General features: G+C 56.6%; 1 protein-coding gene across 6 annotated transcripts; it reads right to left on the reverse strand.

Annotated features, from left to right (window-relative positions):
* Window positions 1-8,013: 8,013 nt before the first annotated feature.
* LOC102458385 (AN1-type zinc finger protein 5-like) lies at window positions 8,014-24,297 on the reverse strand. Of its 6 annotated transcripts, none has more exons than XM_075903229.2 (7): window positions 24,131-24,297; window positions 22,585-22,714; window positions 20,815-20,988; window positions 19,089-19,182; window positions 17,883-18,001; window positions 15,616-15,726; window positions 8,014-10,855 (listed from the first exon to the last, which is right to left on the reverse strand). In XM_075903229.2, the coding sequence occupies exons 2-7, from the start codon at window positions 22,700-22,702 to the stop codon at window positions 10,707-10,709; spliced, it is 765 nt and encodes a 254-aa protein (XP_075759344.1). In that variant the 5' UTR covers window positions 22,703-22,714; window positions 24,131-24,297; the 3' UTR covers window positions 8,014-10,706. The 6 variants fall into 6 exon arrangements, with proteins under 6 accessions (XP_075759344.1, XP_075759345.1, XP_075759346.1 ...); XM_075903230.2 differs by having other exon boundaries at window positions 19,089-19,179; window positions 24,131-24,296; XM_075903231.2 differs by having other exon boundaries at window positions 22,606-22,714; window positions 24,131-24,295.
* Window positions 24,298-24,849: the final 552 nt, after the last annotated feature.

Here is a 24,849-nt window from a genome sequence, read left to right on the forward strand (position 1 = left end):
TGACGCCTCCTCCGGAGTCCTGCTGCCCGCAAAGCCCCCGGGAAGGAGGAGCAGGAACCTGGCGCAAAGACGTGGCGGGGAGGAGAGAGCCCGGGCGGGGACCGCGCGCCCTGGAACGACCCCCCCCCCGCAGGGACTGCATGCGCTGCAATGACCCCCCCCTCCACAGGCACTGAATGCTCCCCATGCTGCAGCGACCCCCCCCCCCCGGGAATTGCATGCTCTACGCGCTGCAATGGACTCTCCACAGGGACTGCATGCTCCATGCGCTGCAACCACACCTCCCCCTGTAGAGATTGCATGTTCGCTGGTCTGCAACACCCCCCCCCGCAGGGACTGCATGTGCTGCAACAACCTCCCCCCCCCCCGCAGGGACTGCATGTGCTGCAACACCCCCACCCACAGGGACTGCATGTGCTGCAACAACCTCCCCCCCCCGCAGGGACTGCATGTGCTGCAACAACCTCCCCCCCCCCCGCAGGGACTGCATGTGCTGCAACAACCCCCCCCCCCCGCAGGGACTGCATGTGCTGCAACACCCCCACCCACGGGGACTGCATGTGCTGCAACAACCTCCCCCCCCCCCGCAGGGACTGCATGTGCTGCAACAACCTCCCCCCCCCCGCAGGGACTGCATGCTCCATGGACTGCAACGATCCCCTCTCCCCCCCCCCCCCGCAGGGACTGCATGCTGCTCAGGCCGCAACGACCCAACCTCCGCGCAGGGACTGCATGCTCCACACGCTGCAGCAACTCCCCCCACAGGGACTTCATGCTCCATTGGCTACAACCACACCTCCCCCTGCAGAGATTGCATGTTCGCTGGTCTGCAACACCCCCACCCACAGGAACTGCATGATGCATGTGCTGCAACCCTCCTCCCCCGCAGGGACTGCATCTTGCACCAGCTGCAGTGATCCCTCTCTGCAATGTATGCAACCAGGGGTGCACGCTTCGTGCAGTTTGTGTATGTTGGATGCATAACTAATAGGCTGCAGCAATTCCTCCCTCCCCCACCCCTCAGCAGTGTTTGCATGGCTGCTATTTCCGTGCTTAATTGGCGGAACTATTTACCCCTGCCTCCGTTTGCAAGCCCAAGCTTGCTTCATTTGCAGCACCCAACCCCCCTGTTGCCTGCAAGCTGTGTGCATGCTTTATCCTAGGATCCCTCCCCCCGCCTGTGACTCTGGAAGCTGTGCAAAATGGGGTGGTGGGCTACTGTACTGACCTTTTCCCCACTAGGGATGTTAAATATCGGTTAATCGAATAGTTGATTAACCTCTTGAATTCTTATTGGTTATGTGACTATTCTATAGGCCCCAGGGGCGGGGCCAGCAGCCAGTGTGCTCCAGGCTCACGCCTGAGGAGCCCCCTGCTGCTCCGTGCTGCTGCCTCTGAATCAGAGGCAGCAGCGCGATGTGCCAGGCAGGAGCTGGTCTGCCAGGGGAACTGATTTAAAAAGTGATACAGAGGCAGCAGTGCAAGGTGGCAGCAGCCCCTGTCCAGGGGAAGGAGGGGGAAAGAGGTCTCAGCTCCCAGACCTGGCACAAGCTGGAACTGAGCAGGGCTGCTCACTGGCTCCTACTACACTTTAAATGCAGAGCCGCAGCAGGGGTAGGTCCCGGACCTGGTGCAAGCCAGAACTGAGCCGGGCTGCTGGCCAGCCTGCTAAAACATGTACTGGCAAAGGGGAGGGGGGGGCAGATGGGTGTAGTCTATGGCATTAACCAATAGAGTTGCCAGATGCTTTCACAAAAAATTCCAAACATGGCAGGGAAAAAAATTGGTTGAGCAAAAAAAAAGAGACCAAACTTGTTGAGTGGGGGGGAGGGGGAGCTCACTCCCTGCTCCCCCTGCCAGACGCAGCAGGGCAAAAATGTCCCTGCCAGCCTTCTGCCTGAGAAAAACAGAAAACACCGGACATTGCACCGGACGTATCCAGTGTTTTCTGTATTTTTTTACCGGATTGAAGACGCAATTACCGGACTGTCTGGGTGAAAACCGGACGCCTGGCAACCCTATTAACTGATCAGCTTTTGCTCATCGGTTAATCAAGTTTACTCTTCCATCCCTACTCCCCATTGCCGTATTTGCAGGCTGGGAACAAGATTGTGCAGGAATGTGGGCGACAGAAGCTGGAGTCTGCTTCAATTGCTTTAAAAACTCCACAAGAAGAGGCCACTCAGCTCCGGCAGGGAGCAGAAAAGGCTCCAGCATGATGGGCACCATCCGGTGTGCGAGGCAGGGGACCCCCATTACAAGCCCACCAGCTGCATCCCCCGGGCCATGGCTGGCACGATCCAGCCAGCATCCCTGGTGAACCAGGGATAAAATGACACACAGCAACTTTCTGAAGCTTTTTATCTGTGGAGCTCACGGCACTTTACAGAATGGGAAACTGAGGTGGGCAGGTGCATGTCAGCCAGGGCTAGAATGTAGGGAGGTGTCTGGGTTCTCTTCCTGATGCTGCTGGGTGACTTTGGACCAGTAGATTCTCTGCCTCCCCAGTACGTTCTACTTAGGGTGTGACTTGAGGACAGGTACTGTCCCTCACTACCTGGGTGTATAGCCGCCTGTAGGCGCTACCCTCACACAAATAACAGCTCTCCCAATACCCTCCCACCCGTACTGCCTTTTGCCCCAGTGTCAATCAGTTTAAATACACCCCTGGGCTACGTCTAGACTGGCATGATTTTCCACAAATGCTTTTAATGGAAAAGTTTTTCCGTTAAAAGCATTTGCGGAAAAGAGTGTCTAGATTGGCACGGATGCTTTTCCGCAAAAGCACTTTTTGCAGAAAAGCGTCCGTACCAATCTAGATGCGGATTTCCACAAGAAAGCCCCGATCGCCATTTTAGCTGTCTACACTGGCCCTCTTGCGCAAATACATTTCTGGAAAAGGGCTTTTGCTGGAACGGGAACGTCAAAGCATTTGCGCAAGAAGCACTGATTTCGGACAGTAGAACGTCAGTGCTTTTGCGCAAAATCAAGCGGCCAGTGTAGACAGCTGGCAAGTTTTTGCGTAAAAGCAGCCGCTTTTGCAGAAAAACTTGCCAGTCTAGACGCAGCCCTGGAGTTTACCTGCTGCGGCTCCTCTTTTCAAAGAGGCCCGAAGCGATGCCCACGGGAGCTGCCGGCTCCTGGCCCACCCAGCCTGTCTCAGATGCCTCAGTCCTAATCCCCCTGCCAAGCTCCCAGCACCGCAGATGGCAGGAGGTCCCTTCCGGCTGGAGCGCAAGGCAACGGTGACTCTCCCGCAGCCCCCAGCTCTGATCCCACTGGGAGAGGACCAGCTGGATCTGCCGCAAAGCCAGTTCGGGACTTTGCCTGCTGAGCCCTGCCTGGCTCCAGGCACTTCCTGGGCTAAGGACAAGGGCAGTAAAGCCTAGTGGGTCAGCCATTCTCAAAGCCTTTTGCCAAGCAGGCCGGCGTCAGACGGGGAAAATGGCGCACAGCGGGGCAGTCTCCTCGGTCCCAGGCCAATGCTGTACCCACTGGGCTGTGCTGGGGGACATCAACACAACTGAAATTTGGAGAAAACTGAATTTGTTTTACGTTTTACAGCGTTTTATTATTTTTGTTCTTTTTACACCCAAAAATGTCATCGCCAGCCCGGCTATGATGAAGTTGTTTAAACAAATGTGATGCAACGGTAGAAAAAACTTGTGTGTGTCTGAAAACTGTAGGTTCCGGGGGTACTTATATTTTTTTAAAAAGGGTACTTTCTAAGAAGAGGTTGAGACACACTGCATTAGGCTTCTCTTCTGGCCTTACGGTCGCTGACTCGTGCCCCATCTCCGGCTACGTTCATTTCATCAACCAGCCCCCTTCTAACCTTGCGCCCGCAGCGCAGCCATGGACACCTGTGCTGGGTAAGCCTCTTGCAGGGTTCACCATCTCCGCCCCCACCCCACCTGTGCGTCCTTCCCTCTTGGAATGAGCTTCCCCAGAGGCCAGGGCAGAAGGAGAATTAAGCCTGACGGGGATTAGAGAGTTCTGTGATCAGTAAAAATAAACAAGGGGGAAGGGAGGGGACGGAGAGAGCAGAGCAGCATACTAGGCAGACAGGACTCCTGAGTTCTAGTCCCAGCACTGAGAGGGAGAGGGAGAGGGAGAGAGTGGTTAGAGCAGGGAACCTGTCTCTTGCTGTGAGGGGGGGGCTATCCCATCTCCTCCCTGGGCATCAGCTTCCCCAGCTTTAAAGCTAGAGGGATAAGGAGGGAGCCCTCTCTGTAGAGCGTCAGCTGAAACAAACCACACAGCAGTGGAGGATTAACACACAGGATGTGGCTCTCCCATGCATCTCAGCCCCCACCTCCAGCCTCCTCCCTTCCCACCAGAGGTAGCTGAGGCATCAGACCAGCTTCTGCCCGGGGAGAACGAGGCTGCAGAGGGGGTCTGTGATGCTGGCAGGGATTCGGAAAACGAGCCCAGGGAGTGGAGAGGAGATTGAACAGGTGAGCCCTGAACTCCTCGAATTCCAGCTCCCTCCCATAGGCCAAAAAGCGGTTTGAGGGCCAGCCGTGTCAAGGAGGCATCGTTTGGATCGAGTCTGAGCCCGTTCAACCTGGGCAAGAGAATTTCACGTTCTGGCCTGCGTCCCCCTCCCGGGGCTTTCCTGCTTCCACATGCCCCACGGCCAGAAGCCCCGCGCAGAGCGGATGGCCCACCAGCTGTTTTAGCAGCAAGCTCTCCTGAGAGCGTTTGGACAGCCTGGAACTCAGCCAGATCCAAGCAGCCCAGCACCAAGCCCACAGCGGCGCCTCCCAGCGCGGTTCAAAGTCCTGCTGCCAATCGCCAAGTGCTGAAGCTCTTCAACGAATGGCTGGATGGTGCCTGGCGGGTGGTGGGCCGCCTTAGGGCCAGCGGAGACGCCAAAGCTGCTCCACTCCTGCTTCTGCTCCGCTTTAGCTCATCCCTGCTGTGCGCTAGCAAAGCCTTTTCCTCTTCTGCCTTCCCAAATCGCAAGCTCTCTGCCCCCCCCCCCCCGGGACCATTCCCCATCCCTCTCCCAGCCAGCTTCACTAAGCAAGGGGTGTGCCAGGACACTGGGCCCAGGGACAGGCTGACGTCAATGGGCCGGAGTAGGGCAGAGATCAGAACAGCACAGCGGGATCCAGACCTCTTACCTCCTGCCTTCAAAGAGCAGCGTGGCTGATGGGAGTTAACTGCCCGTAAAACCGAGAAGGGGGGGTTGAATTCACAGTCAGTAACGAATTATCCCTGGCCCTGCACCACTCCACCCCTTGCCCCCTTTTACAGCTGGAGAGGCTGTGGCAGAAAGGTCCCTGTTGTCCCTAAGTGGCAGACACAACCCAAAGCCCAGGGCTCTCAGGCCTACGGTATATGAAAGGGTTATTCTCAGAAAGTACTAACACAAGCCCTGGCCTCATGAGGTGCTGAGCACCCTGGACTTCCGCATTTCCCACGATCGGGCCCCTATACAAGGCTCTCTGGCATCCTTTCCCGAGGGGAGAAGATGAAGCGACTCTCGTAAGTTGCTCAATTCGATTTTAAGGCCAGAAGGGACCATTACAGCCTCCCAGACTGAACGGCACAGCCATGCCGGAGACTCCGGAATCAAACCCACACCCTGGAGCTAAGCTGGAGTATATCACCCCCCCCCCCCCCGCTTAAAGCTTGATGATGAGATCACTGGTCTCCCGGGAGGGGAAATGAAAACCCAGAGGTGCCTGTTCAGCATTTCATACCAACTTTGGCTTGTACGGTTTCAGCTTTTTGCGAGATGCACAGAAGAGCATGTCCCTCGTACCACAGCAGTGTGAACAGACCTGGGCCCAGGCAGCAGGCAGACTGAACTAAGAACCCGTTTAGAAGGACCAACCACGAGGAGTCCGTGTATCGGTGGGCTAGGGGACTTGCCAGAGGGACTCCTGTCTTTCCCCTTCCAATGTCAGGGATGGTACTTGGTCCTGCTGTGAAGGCAGGGGATTGGACTCGACATTTCAAGGTCCCTTCCAGTTCTAGGAGATAGGTATATCTCCATTCATAGAATGGACGAGCTCCCTAGGCGCTTTCAAGAGGCTTCACTCGGTTCCGTTTCCGGTTTACCGGGGAATCCTGCATGTTAGCAGGGGGTTAGACTAGCAGGCCCTCGTGGTCTCTCTCAACCCGATGGTTCGAAGGCCGTGGTGTCCAGCCAGTTCTGAAGCAGTAGCCACGATAGGGAACTAGCCCCGTAATTCTGAAAATGTAAATAACAGTGGCTACTGCTAGAGCCAGCCAGCCACACACTACTGGCCAAAGAGCCCCGTGTGGCTAGCGTGCTGGACACCACGGTTCTAAGGCATCAAGGCATGGCTACCCCTAACCTAAACAGAACGTCTGGTGGAGACCAGCCCTAGGCACCGTGGGGTGTGTCTGCCCGGTACCCAGAGGTGTGACTGCAGCCCAGCTTTGACCAGCAGTGGAGCCACGGCAGCGTGGGCTCACGGTCCACCCACGTAGCTAGGCTCCGCGGAGGGCTCTCCCAGCCCCAGCTCGGCTGGCTAGGGCGGGCGTGTCTACACGTGCTGCACTCCCACCGTGACACACCCGACGTGCAACAGGCCTGCAGCACGTCCAGCAGCAGTCACATTCCCAGGCTGAGGCGCAAAAATTAAAGAGACCGGGCTGGGGGGGCATCGCCCTGGGGCGCCGTGCAGCTGCAGGCTGAGGCTGCATTGTGACTCGCCTTGAGCACACGAGTCGCTAACGCCAGGCCTTTGAGGCAGGTTACTGGCTTAGGGACGGGACACAGGAGCCGTTGCGCAGCCTGGTCAGTGTGCCAGGGCTCCCCTCGGGTCAGGACAGCCCCAGGCTCAGCAGCGAGCATCTCCCAGGGGCAGGGCGAAGGAGACCCTGGACATTACCCATCTTGTTGACCAGACACACAGGCCCCCACTGGCAGTGGGGATCCTAACTCCCATTTTCCATGGACGTTAGGTGCCAAATGCCTTAAGGATCTGGGCCAAACCTCCCGCAGGAGCCAGACACTTGCACCCAAGGCCAGGATCCGACCCACGGCCCTTTTCATCCCCACACAGCGATTGCCACCGATCACTGCTCCCCCATCCCCCGCGGGTGACAGGCCAGGCTGCGATGGCCACTGAGCAGTGGATGGAGCGCAGGCTCGGGCAGCTGCACGCTGAGGTGCTCCAGCCAGCCCAGCGCCATGCAGAGCAGAGGGGCCGGGCTGCTTTGGGACGTCACGCACGGCTCTTAGGGCGGGCACCTCCCAGCAGCACCCGGCAAAGGGGCCGGCAGGCGGTCTGGCAAGGCAGGAATGGGGCGAGCTGTACAAGGCCACCCCAGGCCCCGGGCATGGACTCAAGCGGCTCGTCTGTGGCATGGCGGCGCCCCTGCTCCAGCTCACTCGGTTCAAACCAACTCGGGTGGGTCTCCACATGCTGCCCCCCCTCCAGCCGCAGCACACGCCGGCCCAAAACGTGACCAGGCAGCAGAGGGCGAGGGACCGAGATGCTGCTTTATCGTGGCCAACCCGCCACTGCCTGTGGCGAGCCCGAGATCGTCTGAGACAGATAAAACAGGAACACGCCAGGGCCTGAGTCCGAGCTGCCGGCCCCTTCCTCCACCATTCACACCAGTGCAACGTGGGGGTGTAAAACACAGAACGGCCACACGGGTCAGACCAATTGGCCATGGAGCCCAGTGTCCAGGCCTCCGACTGCCGCCAGTGCCAGGTGCTGCCAGGGGAAGGGGTAGAAATCCACACGCAATTCCCGACTGATAAGAACCAGGGGCAATGCGTGTGGGGAAAGCGGCCCCCTCCGCAGCGCGGCCATCGGCAGAGCTCAGAGCGCTGTCCCCCGCTGCTGTGATGAGCCAGCCATGCAGCGGCTCTCGAAGGGGGGAAGGAAGCCCTTTACCACAGAGCTATTCCTGGGGTTGTCAGCTGTGCGCCAGCAAAGCAGCTGAGCCACCGCAGGCGGCCAGAGCTACACGAATGCCCTGAGAGCTCTGGGGCAGCATAACACAAAGCAACTGAAACCATCCAAGCAAACTAGAATATATTAGTATTTACATATCTGCTCTCATACTTTCTAGGAAGAGAGGGCGTGGTGGAGAAACAGAGCTGGATCATCTCCGCTTGGGCTTCCACCCACAACCAACTCCCCCCTCCCCCCCGGAAAGAATTCCCCGACTTAACGCGAATGTTACTGAGCGTCTCTGATCGGAGAACGGTTCCGGGCCTCCAGAGCCACGCTGGAAGGGGCCAGGTTAGGGGCCCAAGCCAGCCGTGGGGCAGCAGGCCCTTTTTGTCCATCAAAACGTCTCTGCAAAGAAAGCGGGTTTGCTGGTAGGCTCAAGGCAAGACGGGTGCCAGCAAGTATCTGATGGGGGGGAGCTCGAAGAAAGCGCGGGTGCCCCCCCCTCGTGGCTTGCATTACACACACAACCAGAAGAGCTCGCTTGGGCTAAGAGTGGTGCAGAAGGAAGCCAACCGCCAACACCGGTTCTCTGGCCCCAGGCTGTGGGACACCAGATGCTGGTCTCAGGAGCACCCGTGTGTCACAGAACGACACCAGCGGAGATATTCCAGCTTTCCGGGGTGGGGCTGCATGGACCACACAGCTGCTCTGGTTTACAGCATGAGTCAGACCCTGAATGCTGCCGGAACCCAAACGAGCATTTGCGATGGAATTTGCTATGAAATCAGGAGCATGCCCAGGGATTTGGGCTCCTGGCCAAATCCTTAGCTGGTGTAAGCTGGTCAGTTCCCACCAGCGGCGCTAGCCCAGCAGGCCTGCACTGGTCAGTGGAGCTGCTCTGGATTTGCACACAAGGCTCAGATTCATCAACACGTTGCTTGTTTCAGGCGGGAGCGCCAGGCAGATCACTGGAGTTTCACCAGCATGAGCCTGGCGAGAGGCACTAGTGAATCAGGCTCTAGCTCCGCTGTTACGCTGGATTTACACCAGGGTTAGTGAGCCCAGAATGTAGCCCTTGAATAATTTCCCCTTGGTACCTTCGGTAGGGGACGCTGCGAGGCCACGAAGAGAGCGACCGAGCTGGCTGGCTCCAGGTAGAAAAATTAAAAATCTTTCTTCGCAGCTGGTGTGAACGGGCCACGGCCTCGCACATTTCACTGTCACTGTACAGCCGCTGAGCCTGGCCCAGGGACCTGAACTGCTCTCCGCACCGTTCCTGGAAAGTCCATGCTGAAGGAAACAAGTTGATCACATGGGAGAGTTTCGAAGCGGGGCAGAGGCATCTCAGCTGCCTTGTGCTCCAGGGGCTCGTGTCACGTTTGCGGCTCCTAGAACTCACGGCTGGTTCTGTTTGTTGGGCCTTGTGGAGAACAGACCAGAAGGAGCCACCCCCAACACTCCCCTCCGAAAGCTCCCACAAGGCAGATTCCTGCAGCAATAGCTACAGCGTGTCCTGGGTGAAATTCCCACCGCTGCGGAGAGCCGGCCCAGGGCCCACAGGCCAAGCCCCACTCAGCACAAGAATGATAGCGAATTCCAGTGGCGCACAGGTGTGGGGCTGGCTCTCTGCACAGGAGAGGATTTCACCCCGCACCCCCATCCCAAACCCAAACCCTCTTTTCACATCCCGTCAAGAGCCCTGATGCTGGGAGTTTCCCTCCGTGATGCCAGGACCAGCACCTCAATCTGGCACCCAAAGGTGCCCATAATCAGCCCCATTGGATGCACATCTGGGAACAGCTTGGGAGGAGGGGACACTTGTATGGGACAGAACAGCGCAAGTGCCTTAGCAGGCATATTCAGCTGATTTACAACAGCTGAGACTCCACTACTCCGGCTACCCCCTGGGGACAAGTAGGGGGCTGGGAGAGGTCAGCAGCTCGGTGTGATTTCCCACCAGACCCACCCACTCGAGAGAGTCTCACTGAATATCAGCGAGGCCGGGAGGGGGGAGAGAGATCTCTGAGATTTGCATGCGTGCAGCAAAGGGGGGGGGGGTTGCTGGTCCGGCTTTGTGCACAACCCTGATAAGAGAGAATCATACGATAAGGCAGAAGGTAAAGAGTGGGAAGGGTGGAGGGGTTACCGGCGTGTGGGCTCTGGTGGGGCTCGGGAAGCCGCCCACAACCAGCCTGGAACACAAGGCCAGGGCAGCCAGCCATCCGACACAGCCTAGGGAAAGGCAAGAGGAATTTACATGTCTTTCCTTAACGGTCCTCGCTCGTGGATGGAACTCGCTTTGCTGCAGTGTCTGCGAGCCGTGAGCCAACTCAGCTGGACCATCAGCCGCTGCTTAACAAGCCCCTCCCAACCCCACCAGCTTCTTACGAGGCAGGGGAGAAAATTCAGGGCTGAAAATGCAGAATCCTTTTTCTGGGTGTGAGACACTCTGCCTCGAGGGAGAGGAGCTGGCGGCCGAGACTCCTTGCGCCACCTGTGAGTGGGCGGAGAGACCGGGGCGCTGCAGTGACTCACGGATGCTCGCAGCAGACTGCCGGGAGTTTGCCAAGCCGGGGGCTGCTAGAGGAACAGGCAGCTCCACTGGAAGACAAGTCCAAAGTTCGGAACATCGGGGGCAGGGGGCGGATCCCCAACCCAGGTCAGCCGGGCGATGCTTAGAGGAGGGGAAGTGAGGAGGGGAAGGAGCCGCTGGGCGGCTGAGTCTCCTCCCGTCCTGGCTGGATCCCAGACACCTTGGGAAGAAGGGTGGGGAGGGGGAGTGCCGAGTCGCACGGCTCAAGTGCTCAGCTTCCTTCACAACTTCTGGATCTTCTCTGCCACGATGATGGGGTTCTCCTTGCGGATCTTCTCGGCCGCCTCCGCCTTGTAATCATAGGGGCAGCCGTGCACGTCGGAGTACCGGTGGATGCCACAGAACAGGTTCCCGCAGCGGCAGTCGAAGCCTGGAGGGGAGAATTCCAGAGAGAGCATTAATCACGAGGAGGTGACACTCACTGGGCGCGGGGGGGGCTCCCAGCACGCCCTAAGGAAGGTCAGACCAGGCGCCTATCTGCCTGCGAGCTTCAGTGGACTGAGAAAGGGCCACTCAAAGCGAACCCCTGGCTGATCCGGGGCAGCTCCGAGGAGGCTCCGTGGCTCAGCAACCCAGCCATCAGCAGCTGATTTCCTGGGACGGGACCACCTGTCCCAAACGGTGGGAGACGTTTTTTCACAGGGCTGCTGCCCATGCCTTCCCCCACTCACTAGAGATGAGGCAGGCTAGCGAACCAATCAGAAGCCAAGGTTGGAGATCGCGGCATGAGATTAGGCTTCCTGGTCTCAAATTTCTGTGGCGGGAGAGTCAGCTGGGGTTTCCTGCAGCTCAAACACAGTGCGCCATGTTCGAGTCCAGTGCGACCCATTCAGCCACACGCCGGCGGCAGCAGCCGCATTGGCAGGGTCTGAATCACAAGATAACAGAGGGATTCTCTCTGGGGAAGGAGCCTGTTTGGACAGCAGCTCGCTGGAGCTCAGAGAGCGGAGGCTGGGTTGTACTTTAATGGATCTCACTAGATAGTCGGGATTGGTCCTGCCTTGGGCGGGGGCTGGACCTGATGACCTCCTGAGGTCTCTTCCAGCTCTGTGATTCTATGAGATACTCGCTAGCACAACTGGATGCTACTTGGACATTTTAGGTTCACTTGAGCCACAGAACTGAGCTAGCTACAAACGCCTCCAAATCTGATCGCTGGGTCCCCTGAACACTTTCCAGGTTTTATGGCTAGTAGCTCTCGAGCCTCTGGATGGGGCCCACGGACCACACGTCTCAGCCTCGGAAGTCCGTCTTTTCATCATCTAGCCTGGCTCTCAGACAACACTTTTCAGAGGTGTTCTCCCACTGTCCTAGATTGGGGAATCCATGCCCAGAGCAGGGAACTCCCCGGTCTCCTCACTCCAGTTCAGCACTCTCACCACTGGCCAAGGCTGCCTCCTGTAACCCTTTTGGGAAGGGACGTGCTAGGGGACAATTTCCAAGACACGGGTGCAATGTATTCCCCCTGCCTGAGAACACCCAGAGTTCCCTTTGCTAACACACCGGGTAAGAAAGCAGCTTCCCTTCCAGGAAGGCCTCTTGCTGCCTACAGCTCTGGAGAGGCGGCACCAGTGGTATGTTTTTCTCTCCCCTGTGTCCCCGGAAATGGACGTGCTGCAAACAAACAGGCATGCGACAGCACCCGAAGGCTGAAATCCAGACCAGGGCTTCGCTGTGCCAGGCTCTGCACAAACTCCTTGGGCTTCTCTCCTGCACAGGGCCTTTGTGCTGGCCAAGGCTTGTGGGTAAATTTCATGTTGCTAACCACAATCTCTAACTAGGTTAAAGAGGACAGAGCTTTGCTCAAGCAGCGTGACCTCCGCAGCTCTGGGGTTAACTTTTTCCAGGGAAGATTAAATGGTGGAGCAAGCTGAAGGGAATAATGTTTCGGTTGAGGAAACGCAGCCAAGTTAATTGCTTAGTGAGCTGTCTTGCCTCTATCATCTTACAGGACCTGATATTAATGCTGCTTACCTGGAACAACCCTGTTACTTTTCCCCCATCACGCGCCACAGGCTCCTAACGAAGGGCCCAATCTCGCTTTCGTTGAGGTAAACAAAGGCCAATTAATTTTCAGAGGGAGGCAAGGGCTGGGCGTGGGATTTAAGATGTTCGGTCCTGGCCCAACTTTGCTCCTGTTACTCACAGTGGGGATTTGATCAGTGACTTCAACAAAGCTAGGCCAACACCCAGTGATTTAAAACCCCAGCCTAGAGCGTCAGCCCTTGCTATGCTGGTAAGGGGGGTTTTATGGGAGTGGCTACGGGCCAACCAAGAAAGGGAGCCCGACTGAGCTAGGCCCTGTAGAAACCCAGAGAAGTCTGTGGTGTATTTTGGGAGCTGCTGGTAGATGGGACCCGAGTCTGCAACAAAAGCCCGACTACACCATGGCTGAAGGTGGCAAGCCAAGCTCCCTCTGCCCACGGAATGGCTCAGTACTTAAGTCAGGGAGGGGAACTTTTTGGGGGTCGGGGCCAGTGACCCACAGAGAAATCAGTTAGGGAACCATAGATTCCTAGGGGTGGAACAGACCGCAGGAGTCATCGGGTCCAGCCCCCTCCCAGAAACAGCACCAACGCCAACTCCCTCATCCCGGCCAGGGCTTTGTCAGCGACTTACAGCGATTCCACCCCCTCCCTAGGGACCCCCGCCCAGCGCCTCCCCCCTCCCAGGGAAAGAGTTTTCTAATATCCAGCCTAGACCTCCCCCACTGCAACTGGAGCCCATTGCTCCTCGTTCTGCCACCACTGAGACCAGCCTCTCGCCAGCCTCTTGGGAACCCCCCTCAGGTAGCTGCAGGCTGCTCTCAAATCCCCCCTCCCTCTTCTCTTCTGCAGACTAAACAAACCCAGATCCCTCAGCCTCTCCTCCCCCTTATTTTGGTCGCCCTCCGCTGGCGGGGTGGGGGGGGGTGGGGGGGTGCTCAGGGATTATCCCCAGGGCCAGATTAACTCTTCTGGGGGGTTGGGGCTAGTTGATTTTGTGGGGGTGCCCCTAGGCTCTGAGGGGGACAAAATTAAGGGCTGAGTGTGTGAGAGGGGGCTGCCGGGGAGCAGGCTGGAGATGTGTGGGCGGGCTGAGGGGGAGGGGGCTGGCAGCTCCTGGGAGGCACAGGTGGCTCTGCACCACCCTGTGCTCACAGGCCCCCCCCTGCCATTCCCACTGGCCCCGATTCCTGCGAGTGCAGGGACAGAGCTTCCCCGTGTGCAGAGCTGCTTCCGCCCGCCTGCAGCTCGCCCTGATCCTGCCCACGAGTGTAGGGTCCCCACCCCTGATTTACGTGGACAGAGCGCTAGGGAATGGTGCCAGGCGGACAGTCCTGGAGAATGAAGAACCGGCCCCGATCGGCCAAGCCCTCCCTTGCCCGGCCCCTCTGGACCTCACAGACTTAGGACTTTATGGCCAGAAGCACCATGATCTCCATCCCCCATCTAAGTTTTGCTGCTATTTTTTTTGGGGGGGGGGGGGAATAAAAAAGGGGGCATGATGCCAAAAAGTCTGGGAACCACTAGTCGGAGCCGCACGTCGCAGGCTGCAGAACCCGACCCACCCGCTCCTGTAACCACGCCCTGACCTCTGCCTGAGTCACCGACGTCCTCGACTCGTGATGCAGAGACTTCACGTTACAGAGAATCCACTGATTAAACCTCCAAGTGACCTGTGTCCCAGGCAGCAGAAGGCGATGAACCACGCCCCCTTCCCTGCCCCCCCCTCCCAGCAAGGGTCTCTGCCACACTAACCTGGGAGAAAATTCCTTCCAGACCCCAACTATGGCCATGGTCAGACCCGAGCATGGGGGCAAGACCCAGCAGCCAGACACCCGAGCAAGGATCCTCTGGAGTAACTCAGAGCCCCCCTGCCGAGCGTCCCATGAGGGGCCACAGGAGCGATCTGCCGTTAGCAGTCGCCGATCCCGGCGAGCCATGTCGCAGCACCCTCCATCAACCTCACAAGCTCAGTCTGGAAGGCAGTTCACATGCTTTGCCCTCACCACTCCCCAGACCTGGGCTCCCGGGAATGAATTCCCAACATCCCTATGGCTAAATAAATGTGCAGAGTCAGTCGCATGTTACCCAGGCTTCCCTCTACCCAGCTCAGCTTGTGCCTGGGCCTGGTCTCTCCTTAGCCACATCCACAAGCTGCAAAAGGCCCACACGTCCTCGGTGGCCTCTCCGCATTAGGCAGACAATTGTTAGGAAGTACAAAGCAGTTAATCGCTTAAACCTCGTTGGGTGGAGCTGCTCCGGCCAGACTAGCTTGCCTGTGCCTGCAGTGCACCGGGCCAGGCCCACCACAGATGGGAGCAGTTCCAGCCAGGTAGGAATGCCCCTGCATACCGCACATCGGGCTAGACCAGAGCAGCCCCCTGCCTGCTGCAGCCCCTGCTGGTTACCCATAACTGGCAAGCATCAGCCCCGGTAAGGGTTATGCTTACCAGTTAACCATTCACTTCCCTAGTAGAAAGGGCTTAAATGCACCTGCATACTTGCCTATTTCGTTGGCAAGCATCACTGAAGAAACAGACCAAGATTTTCAGAAGTGACTAGAGATTGTGGATACCTTCGTTTCTGGGGGCCTCCCTTGAGGTATCATAAAAGGGCTTGATTTTCGGAGGGAGGGTATGAGACCCTTTCAAAATGTCTCATTGGATACCAAGGTGCCCACAATCACCAGCTGCCTCCCTCACTCTGCAAAAGCCACCTCCGTCACCTTTGCTTTGGCAAGAAGCTTTGCCGAGCAGTGGCCGAGAGAAACTGAAAGGCGCTGCTCAGTTTGCTAGAACTGAGCCACAAGAAAACGGACAAGAACGAGACCACTTGCATGCTGCCACGGCTCGGGAAAGCGAGGGCTGAGCGTTCAGCATGGTTCGAAGGACAGCATCGCCCCCACTGCATTTCTCATGATACCTGCGCACCCCTGGGACATTCCACCCCCAAACACTGACCTCCTGCTTTGTCTTGTCAGCTCAGAGAGGACAACAGAACAAGGGGGTGTGACTGCAGGCTTATGAAACCAGACAACAATATCTGAAAACAGATACCACCTCCTGGATTCAGAAATCTGCTTTCCCAGAAGCAGGCAGGTGCCGTTCTTGGCCACAGGCCGCGTGCCCCATTGCATAGATCTTACCAGTTAGCCCGATCTTCTTCCGGCACGTGAAACAGCGATTCTTCTTCTGTTTGGGTTTTTCTTCAGCCTTCTCCCCCTCTGAGGAGTTCTGGGATATTTCAAGGAGGGTCCCTGCAACAAAGAGAGGAGGGGAGAATTCCTTTACCTCCCTTTCACACCTGGAAACATCTCTAGGTATTGATTTTGTTCCATTAGCGCTTAGAGCCCTAAAGGTGATGGGGACCCCACTGTACTAGGAGCCGTACATAAGCACGGCGAGAGAACACCTCCCCCAAAGAGCTTACCACCTAGACAACAGAGAAGGACAAGAAATTATCTCCATTTTACAGATGGGGTATAGAGAGATCACATGACTTGTCTGAGCTCCACTTCTCCGGCATCCCAGTCCAGGGCCTTAGCTAAGCTTAGCTGTTCACATGTACACAGCATGTCTCATCTGTAGGGCTCCAATACTTTACACAGGTAAGTAAGCAGCACTAGCCCAGTTCTACCCATGGGAACCCTGAAGCTCAAAGGGCCACGTTTCTAAGATATTTAGGTGCCTTGTTGGAGTTCGGCACCTACCTAGCTGAGGCACCATGCCCGTCTACTTCTTCAAGTGCCTGAACACCTTAGAAAGGTGAGCCCTTGAAGACACAGACAATATCTATACCATAGCTGTCGGCGTGGGCCGCGAGCCGCGGCTGGCGTGGACGTGAGCCGCGAGCCGCGGCTGGTGCGGGCGTGCTCACACTGGCTTTAACCTTGTTAGCTCGCTGAAAACAGCCATGAGGCGGGAACGCCTGAGCAGGCAGCACAAGCATGTACATGCCCCGGAGAGCAAGGAAGTCTTGTGCAGGCCATGCAGTCACAACCTCAGGGCTATTTTTAGCCAGAACACAGAGAGTGCAGGTACGTTGATGTGAGCGGCAAATCACCCCCACTGCAGCGCAGACCTACCTTCAGCTGGGACTCGCTGCTGCTGATACAGCAAGTCAGTGGCCTGAAGAGAAAACGGGTTTCGCAAATCCCTGTCCAGTGTCCTTTCCCCCGGACTAGGCTGTCGCTGTCTTTGGACTCCTCACCAGACCCAGCCGCGCCCTCGCTCCACCTTAACCCACCCTTTCCAAGTTCTTGCCCCGTGCTTGCCACTCTACGCGGGCCAATGGTTAAATACGGCAGCAGGATCCAGTTTAAAGGCCACCAACGCTGTTTGTAAAGGAACAAATGGGAGATGTGGGTTAACTCCCTGTGGATCAAGACTGTAGGAGGGTATCCCATGGCCACGTGTAGGTCAGGTGTGGTCCCAAACCAACGGTAACTGATCAACCAGAGGCTGCTCCCTGCCTAGTACTCGCTCTCGCACTCCCCCACTTTACAAACATCTCTGCAAGGCAGGTGAGTACTAACACAGCCATTTTCCTAGAACACTAGAACTGGAAGGGACCTCGAGAGGTCATCATGGCCAGTCCCCTGCCCTCATGGCAGGACCACACACCGTCTAGATCATCCCTGACAGGTGTCTGTCCAACCTGCTCTTCAATATCTCCAGAGATGGAGATTCCATAACACCCCCATGGCAATTTATTCCAGTGTTTAGCCACCCTGACAGGTAGGAAGTTTTTCTTAATGTCCAACCTAAACCTCCCTTGCTGCAGTTTAAGTTTTTCTCCCTCCTCCTTTTAGATACTTGAAAACCGTTATCATGTCCCCTCAGTCTTCTCTTTCCTAAACTGAACAATCCCAATTCTTCCAGTCGTCTCTCATAGCTCATGTTTTCTAGACCTTTAATCATTTTTGTTGCTCTTCTCTGGACCTTCTCCAATTTCCCCACATCTTCCTTGAAACATGGTGTCCAGAACTGGACACAATACTCCAGTTGAGGCCTAATCAGTGCAGAGTAGAGTCCTCTGCTATTAACCTTCACTGGATTGACTGCCACTCATCCCTCAAGAGAGATGGCCCGGAACTACAGCAAAGAGTCAGGCAGTCAGCTGCTTCCAGGCCTCCTGACATTTAAAAAGACAGGAATCACGGAGGATTAACTGGCCGACAGATATCTGAAGGTCAGTGACTAGTCAGTTCTCAGCCTACAGAGTGATCTATTAGGCTCCGTCCCCAGGCAATGAGGAAACAGCTTTTTTGACCCTTTTCCCTAGATCGCAGCTATAGATTGTAAATGTACGACTCTCCCCTGTGCTCCTGGCTGGCACTCTATTTGCTGCTTAAAACGGAATAGTTACACTGGTCTCCTTTATAGTCATGCCAAGTCTTAAGCAGCTGCCTACCTGATGAGGAAGACACCGGTGAAGTTTCTTCTGTGTTGATGTGTCCGACCGTCTCGCTGCTGGTCTCCTCTCTGGATATGCTCATGGCCGTCATCTGATGGGTCACAGGACTCTGAGAGCTGGGAGCATTCACCACAACCAAAACCACAGAGCAAACAGAAATATTTCCCTCTCATGAGCAGTTAGGCAGGAGGCATCTTCAGCCCCTAAAATTAACCTCATTACCGTCCCCGAGAACACAGCGGCATGGTAGGGCTTTCCTTCTCTGGAGACGTGGGTTCCAGTGTCTCGGAGGAGACAAGGGAAACGCATGGGTTATGAGCTCAGCTTCCCCCTACATCCCAAAGCCACGGACATGAGCGGTCCAGGACTGGAATAGCTACAGGTCCGGCAGTGGCAGAGCACAGTGAGAGTTGTAGGGGCGCTGATAACCAGATAACTGGATGACCTCCCATGGGTGTAAGGTATGGTGTATCTGGGACAGACCGATGGGATGTGAATACAGAGGGTGTTTGGGATCATGGCCAGTGTGCACCAGCAGACCTGGGTGTGCAGAAAGCTGCAATGGTATTTCTATTTACAACTTAGTGTTCTAGGTCAGAAACCCACTTCTTTTTCTCCCCCAAAGAATCTAAACCCTGGATTTTTTCCTCTTCCCTGATAGGCCTGATTCTCCTGTCACTCAATCCAGCCCTCGGGGGGGGGGGAGGGGGTTCCTAGACCACCCATCACCCTCGTATCCACATACTATACAGTATGTTAACTATGCATAGGGATGTCTATTGTTGACTTCCCCAAGTGTTGTGTTCCTCTATTGCTCTTTACACGAGCCTAAGAAAGTCAGGCCCTGTGGCTTGCTTGTACAGAGAGGCTGCTCCTCTGAAATGAAGCAGATGGGAAGGAAAGGGATCAGACGGGGCTAACCTCAGTGAAACTCCAAGCAGTAGCAAGGAGGACATGGAGGTGGAATGACAAGCACAGGTGCATGCCACCTACGACCTAACCCCATAGATCAGCCAGTCACCTATGGGCATTAGGAGCTTGGGGGGCTGGCCCTGGTGCCTGGGCAGTGAACACTGAGTCAGCGCCCCCTTCAGACCCAGACTGCTTTACAAAAGCTAATCAGCTGCACAGCAGGGAATAAAAGCCTCTCTCCGGGTCCCACAGCTATCGCTTGGAGATATGCGCGGAGTTTCTTGCCCGTACCTGGCTTTCACATCTTCAGGCGTGGGGTCTCCCTCTGGGCCTTGCCCTGGGATAGAGTCAGAAGCCACAGGGCTGCTGCTGGGACAATTTGCTGCTAAGACAAAAAAAAACCCAATTCTCAGTGAACTCTCAGACATATCAGCAAGCTCCCCAGGCGTTAGTCAATAGCCACGGGACAGCAGGCCAGGCTCGGGAACGAATTCCTGATTCACTTGGGGTCCTTCACAGCCAGACTCACAAAACCCTCCTTGCTACCCCACGCAGGTGTTGCCATGGGAGCCAAAGGGATCAACAACAGTGGATTCGGCTGCTCCTCAGCCTTTGACCGAAGATAAGAAACTACCCCCAAAGGCTCAGCAAGCTCAACTCCCACTGGCTTTAACAGAAGGCTGCTCAGCCCCCCACAAGATCAGGCTTCCATAACACCGGACACAGCAGCAGTTCTCTGACAATCCCCCACTCAGTTCCTGGGTACTGAGAAACCAGCCTCAGTCCAGCCATGGCCTTAGAAAGGGCCCTTAAAGGGACGCCACAGGCGCTTACCTTACTGTGAACCCCGATGTTATATTTCTACTGCTTAAAGCAGGGGTGGGGAACCTTTTTGGGCCAGGGGCCACTGACCCACAGAAAAATCAGTCGGGGGCCATACAAAAGTGAGAAGGGACTGAGAAGCAGGAAGACATTTCCCTCACACACCAAAGCCCAGGAGGGCCTGGGTTAGTAGATTTTGGAGCCCTCCCAAGCCTCCACCCCTGGGCCAGGCAGAGCTCATGGGCTGGATCAGGCTCTGGCTTACCTGACTCCAGCCTGCTAGGCTCGGGCCTCCTCCCCTGCAGCGGGAAACTGGCACTGATGCTCCAGTCCCATGGGAGCTGTGGGGCTAGAACATCAGTGTGGGCTCCCCAATGATGAGGTGGGAGCCCCCAGTCTCAGAGGCCAGATCCAGGAAGCAGGGGTCAAATTTGGCCCCTGGGCCTTATGTTTCCCCACTCTTGGCTTAAAGCTAAACGATCGAATCCTTGGCTGTTGTAAAACAGTGTCATCCCACTGGCGGCAACAGAAATATCCTGATTTATACCAGCTAAGGATCTATACCAAACTCTTCAGTTAATTCTCTAATTCTCCTAATGGGATAACGTCCTCCTTAGTGTCAAGCACAGCACTGCTATGCTAGGGATAACAATTATGCAAGGGATATATCAGGCATCGCTCACTTTGCTACGTAAGTTCCTGTGCACCCAGGGCCTGCACAGACCCACAGTCGGAAGAAATCCTGCTAACAATGGGAAAAGCAGAGTTTGTCTTCACACCTGCCTCTCTTTTCAGGGACCTGTGTTTAGGAGCAAGGATCAGCTCCTTAGTTTCATGGTCAGCACTACTGAGATGAGAACGCTAGACAAATGGAGGGTTGCTAATTTTCCTGACAGAACACCATTACTTGGTCTGTCCGTTTGGGGAAGCTGCCAACCCTAGACACACCCAAGGAGCCAGTTCGTTCCTGGTGCTGCAATGACCTTAATGGGTTTGATTAAGAGATGAATCTGGCCCGATGTCTCTGGGTAACTGTGGGACCCTAGCTTCAAGACCTAGCTTCATATGCTGAGGCAGAAACCTCAGCTTTCTTGGTGGCTGCAGGTTGGCTGAGGGGCATCGACTATATTTTATCTGTTCTGTCCTGACTTTTTAAAATACACCCAAACTTCCAATCAACGCATGTTTCCTCTACCTGGGGGGCTTATCCGGCCACTGCTCTGTTGTCTTTGTAGATACTCTTTATAGCAAACCGAACACATTCCATTGGTCCGAGGGCTGCCGTAGAATCCACAGCCTGTAGTACACAGCATAGGCACCTGTGTTTGATTCGTTTCCTGGGCCATTGTCTCTCTTCCAATGCACTCAGCTACAAAGCAGGAACAAGAGAGATACAGCAGTTATGTATCAGCATGACACTTCCTTGTACACTGTGGCTGACCAGGAAGGAGATACACAGTCCCTGAAAGAGGTGTTATGCTCCTATACAAGTGTTTGCTTAATCAGGGCTGGCAGCAAGGGGCCTGAAATGACCTCCCCTGGCCCAGAAAAATCCCTCATCCAGGAACAGTCAGGCCCTGAGGTTGCCGGACCAGGGAGGTCCAATCTGTAGGATGGGTTTGTTATGTTTTGCACTTTACAGCTTTCATTTTCAGTTATAGCAAGTTTTACTTTCTGGTACTCATGCGCTAGGCCCAAGGCTGTGATATCTACCTTGGAAAATATTGCAAAAAGTATGTTTAAATCCCAACAAATATCTGTGTTCTCTGATCAATTTCCTTGAGCCCTGATGGGAGGGTGCTAAGAATGTGAATAGAAGAGAATTCCTATTATTACTAGGTTTTGTAAAACCCTGAACATACACAATTTTTGGCCAGCCTTTCGCAGTTTTAAAAATTCATGCTCAAATTAATTTCACACCTGGGCACTTTCACTTTCAAATGTGCTACATTATTTATGCTCCCAAATGGCACTGAATTATTTTAAGTAAAATACATAAGCAGCAGCTCCTGCAAATAAAAAACTAGTGAGACAGAAGGAGAAAAGAAATACATGAGACAGCCCAGATAATTAACTCTTCCTATTGCATAGGTGAGATTCTGCTGTCTGTTATGCTGTTGTAAATCTCTAGCCAATATTGATTACAGGATAGATACTCTAGATTTAAACTGGCTGAAAAGCAGATCAGAATCTGGCCTTGAGCTACTCGCACTACAGTAAAGCAATTCTGACTCAGTGGAAGCAAAGTCTTTAAAAACTGCAACAGGAAATTCCACTGTGCCCTTGCCAAAGCTTGTAGAGTGAGGGGGACAGAACACAGCCCACAGATGTCCCTCCATGCAGCATGGTTAGAACTCTGTCAGTTTGGGGGTGAAGGGGTGGATCAGCGGATGGGAGGGGAACTGAGCCAGTGCTCCAACACAGCATTATCTTTAGCACGAATGTGGCACTTCCACACGCCCCCACAGGAGTTACTGCTGCTTCATTCAACTTGATGGAAGGATCCCAGTGGCCTTGGGAGAGCCATGTGCCTGCAAAACCTTCCCCCAGGGGGAACAATGTGTTGCGAACAAGGAACACTTCCCCTCCCCTGAGGTTTTCTGTGGGAAGAGAATGATTCAGCTCTCACTAGCTCACTCCTCTTTGTCCTCAGCTGGGTGACTAGAGTTTCTTTAATATTACCCTGCAGCTTTCCTTTACACAGCACTGACTGGCGCTGCCCTTCCCATCAAGCGCATGCAAATTCTATGTTCAGTGGACCTCCTCCACACTTGACTATCCAGATGTTGCCCTGTGGATGAGATTAACTCAGATCACTTTGGGTTATGAATCTTTTTGCACCAAGATGCTAACAGCGGTCAGGGTATAGTCATCAGAATGACTTGATGGTGCTTCTCTCCCATGCTGCTTCCTGGATAAAACCTTCCCCACCCAAAAAACTGGGTCCTTTCTCAGATTTCTGTACCTGACCTTTCAAGGAAGTCACCTTGGCTCAAGAGCTGCTCCAGCTGCTGCTTCCTGTCTGGCACAGAAATCACCCCACTCCTACGAGCTGCCTTCTGGCAGGGAGAACAGGGCAACATGCAAAATCCAACCTAAACATAAGGGATGAAAGTTACGGTTACAAAACACACCCACCAAAGGGGATCACTAGTAAAAGCTCTTCCATGAGTAAAAAGAGCAGCACGTGGGGGTGTGCGTGCATGGAAGGCAGGGGGGATGGCAGAGATCAGTAGTTTAATCTGCAGATCCAGAGTTTATTCCCCACAGGCACTCCCATGACTCTCTGAGCTCTGGGGCACATGGTGCATTTTGTTCTGGGTTGCGTAACACTGTGTATGCTTAGGGGGCTACAGAAAGGCTTGGCGAAGGAATAAACAATGTACTCCGCAAACAGGAGGGGAACCGAGAGGGGATGGTACTTTACAAAGCCAGCCGGGGAGGGTAAAATGACCCCACTGAAATGGTCTGCTTAACAATGTCCGCTTATTTTCAGTCACTTGTTCCTTCCAACTTTTTCGGTGGGGGGAGGAATGCGGCCTAGTGGTAAAGACAAAGGACTGGAAAGACAGAACCGCCCAGCTCCAGCCAGGGCCGGGGAGTGAAGCCTGGCCTTTCACTGGGGCAGGGAGGCATTGGGAACTCGGGACCGCTGGGGTCTGCTTCCAGCTCTGGGAGAGCAGCGCGGTGGGGGTGGGAGGCCGGGGCCGGGCTCCAGCAGGGGAAGGGGACGCGGGACGTTCTCCCAGCTCAGGCCACCAGGGCGGTGAAGAAGCGGGGAGCGCCAGGCGGCGGCGGCAGCCCAGGCCCGGGGTCCCCGCCCCGCCCCCGCCCGCAGCCGAGGGCGGCCTGGCGCCAAATCGAGCCCGGGGCTTTGCGGCCTGCGCCGCTTTTGTAGCCGCGCTCCGGAAGGGCCCCGCACGCGCCCCCCCAGCCCCCCCTTATCCCCCGGGGCCTCTGCCCCCATCGCCCCCGGCTGCGGGACCCCAAGCCTAGGGGCTTCAGGCACCTCCTGCCCCCCCAACCCTGAGACCCCCCCGGGCTTAGGAGCTTCAGGCACCTCCCGCATCGCCCCAACGCGCGGAACCCCCGCCCCCCCCGCCCCCGGGGCTTAGGGGCTTTAGGCACCGCCCGCCCCAAGCCCTACCCCCCGCCCCCGGGGCTTAGGGGCTTTAGGCACCGCCCGCCCCAAGCCCTGCCCCCCCTCCCGCGGGGCTTAGGGGCTTTAGGCACCGCCCGCCCCAAGCCCTACCCCCCCGGCCCCGGGGCTTAGGGGCTTTAGGCACCGCCCGCCCCCGCCCCGCCCTCCCGCGGGGTTTAGGGGCTTTAGGCACCGCCCGCCCCAAGCCCTGCCCCCCCTCCCGCGGGGCTTAGGGGCTTTAGGCACCGCCCGCCCCTTATTGCCCCAGGCGCTGGGCCCCCCGCCAGGCCCCCAGCCTCGCCCGCCCCCATGGCCCCCCCGACCGAGGGGCTCCGGGCGCCTCCCCCCCGGCCCGGCCGCGCTCACTCACCCGCCGGCAGCCGGAGCCAGACGCCCGCGGGAGCGGCCCGGCCCAGGGGCGCCTGCTCCGTCCAGCCACGTGCGGGCCCGGCCCGGCTGGCTCAGGCGCTCACGCAGGGCGGCTGCCACCGGCCAGCTCAGGCCCACGCCGGGGAAGGCGGGCTGGGGCGGCCGGGAAACATGGCGATTGGCAGGGGGCGGCCCGGCCCCCACCCGCGGCGCGGGGGAGGCGGTGTGAGACCCCCCCCAGCTATGGGGGAGGGGATACGAGACCCCGCCATGGGGGAGGGGGATTTGCAACCTCCGCCATGGGGGAGAGGGTACGAGACCCCCCCCCAGCCTGGGGGAGGGGATACGAGACCCCCCCCCAGCCTGGGGGAGAGGATACGAGACCCCCCCCCCCAGCCTGGGGGAGGGGATACGAGACCCCCCCCCAGCCTGGGGGAGAGGATACGAGACCCCCCCCCAGCCTGGGGGAGAGGGTACGAGACCCCCCCCAGCCTGGGGGAGGGGATACGAGACCCCCCCCAGCCTGGGGGAGGGGATACGAGACCCCCCCCCACAGCCTGGGGGAGGGGATACGAGACCCCCCCCCAGCCTGGGGAAGGGGATACGAGACCCCCCCACAGCCTGGGGGAGGGGATACGAGACCCCCCCACAGCCTGGGGGAGGGGATACGAGACCCCCCCAGCTGTATCTACAACCCCTAACATAGCAGAGGGGTTGTGA

Source organism: Pelodiscus sinensis, chromosome 32 (assembly GCF_052426305.1).
Source record: "Pelodiscus sinensis isolate ZL-2025 chromosome 32, ASM5242630v1, whole genome shotgun sequence".
NCBI classification, from domain to species: domain Eukaryota; kingdom Metazoa; phylum Chordata; order Testudines; family Trionychidae; genus Pelodiscus; species Pelodiscus sinensis.

What these genes read in the sequence shown, in the direction of transcription:
- LOC102458385 (XM_075903229.2), bottom strand. Translation starts at nt 22,702, where the DNA reads ATGTTGCCCTGTTCTCCCTGCCAGAAGGCAGCTCGTAGGAGTGGGGTG. An exon ending in CCTGAAGATGTGAAAGCCAG is followed by an intron (nt 18,002 to 19,088) that starts GTACGGGCAAGA and finishes GAATGCTCCCAG; the next exon opens with CTCTCAGAGTCCTGTGACCC. An exon ending in ACCGGTGTCTTCCTCATCAG is followed by an intron (nt 15,727 to 17,882) that starts GTAGGCAGCTGC and finishes TCTTTGTTGCAG; the next exon opens with GGACCCTCCTTGAAATATCC.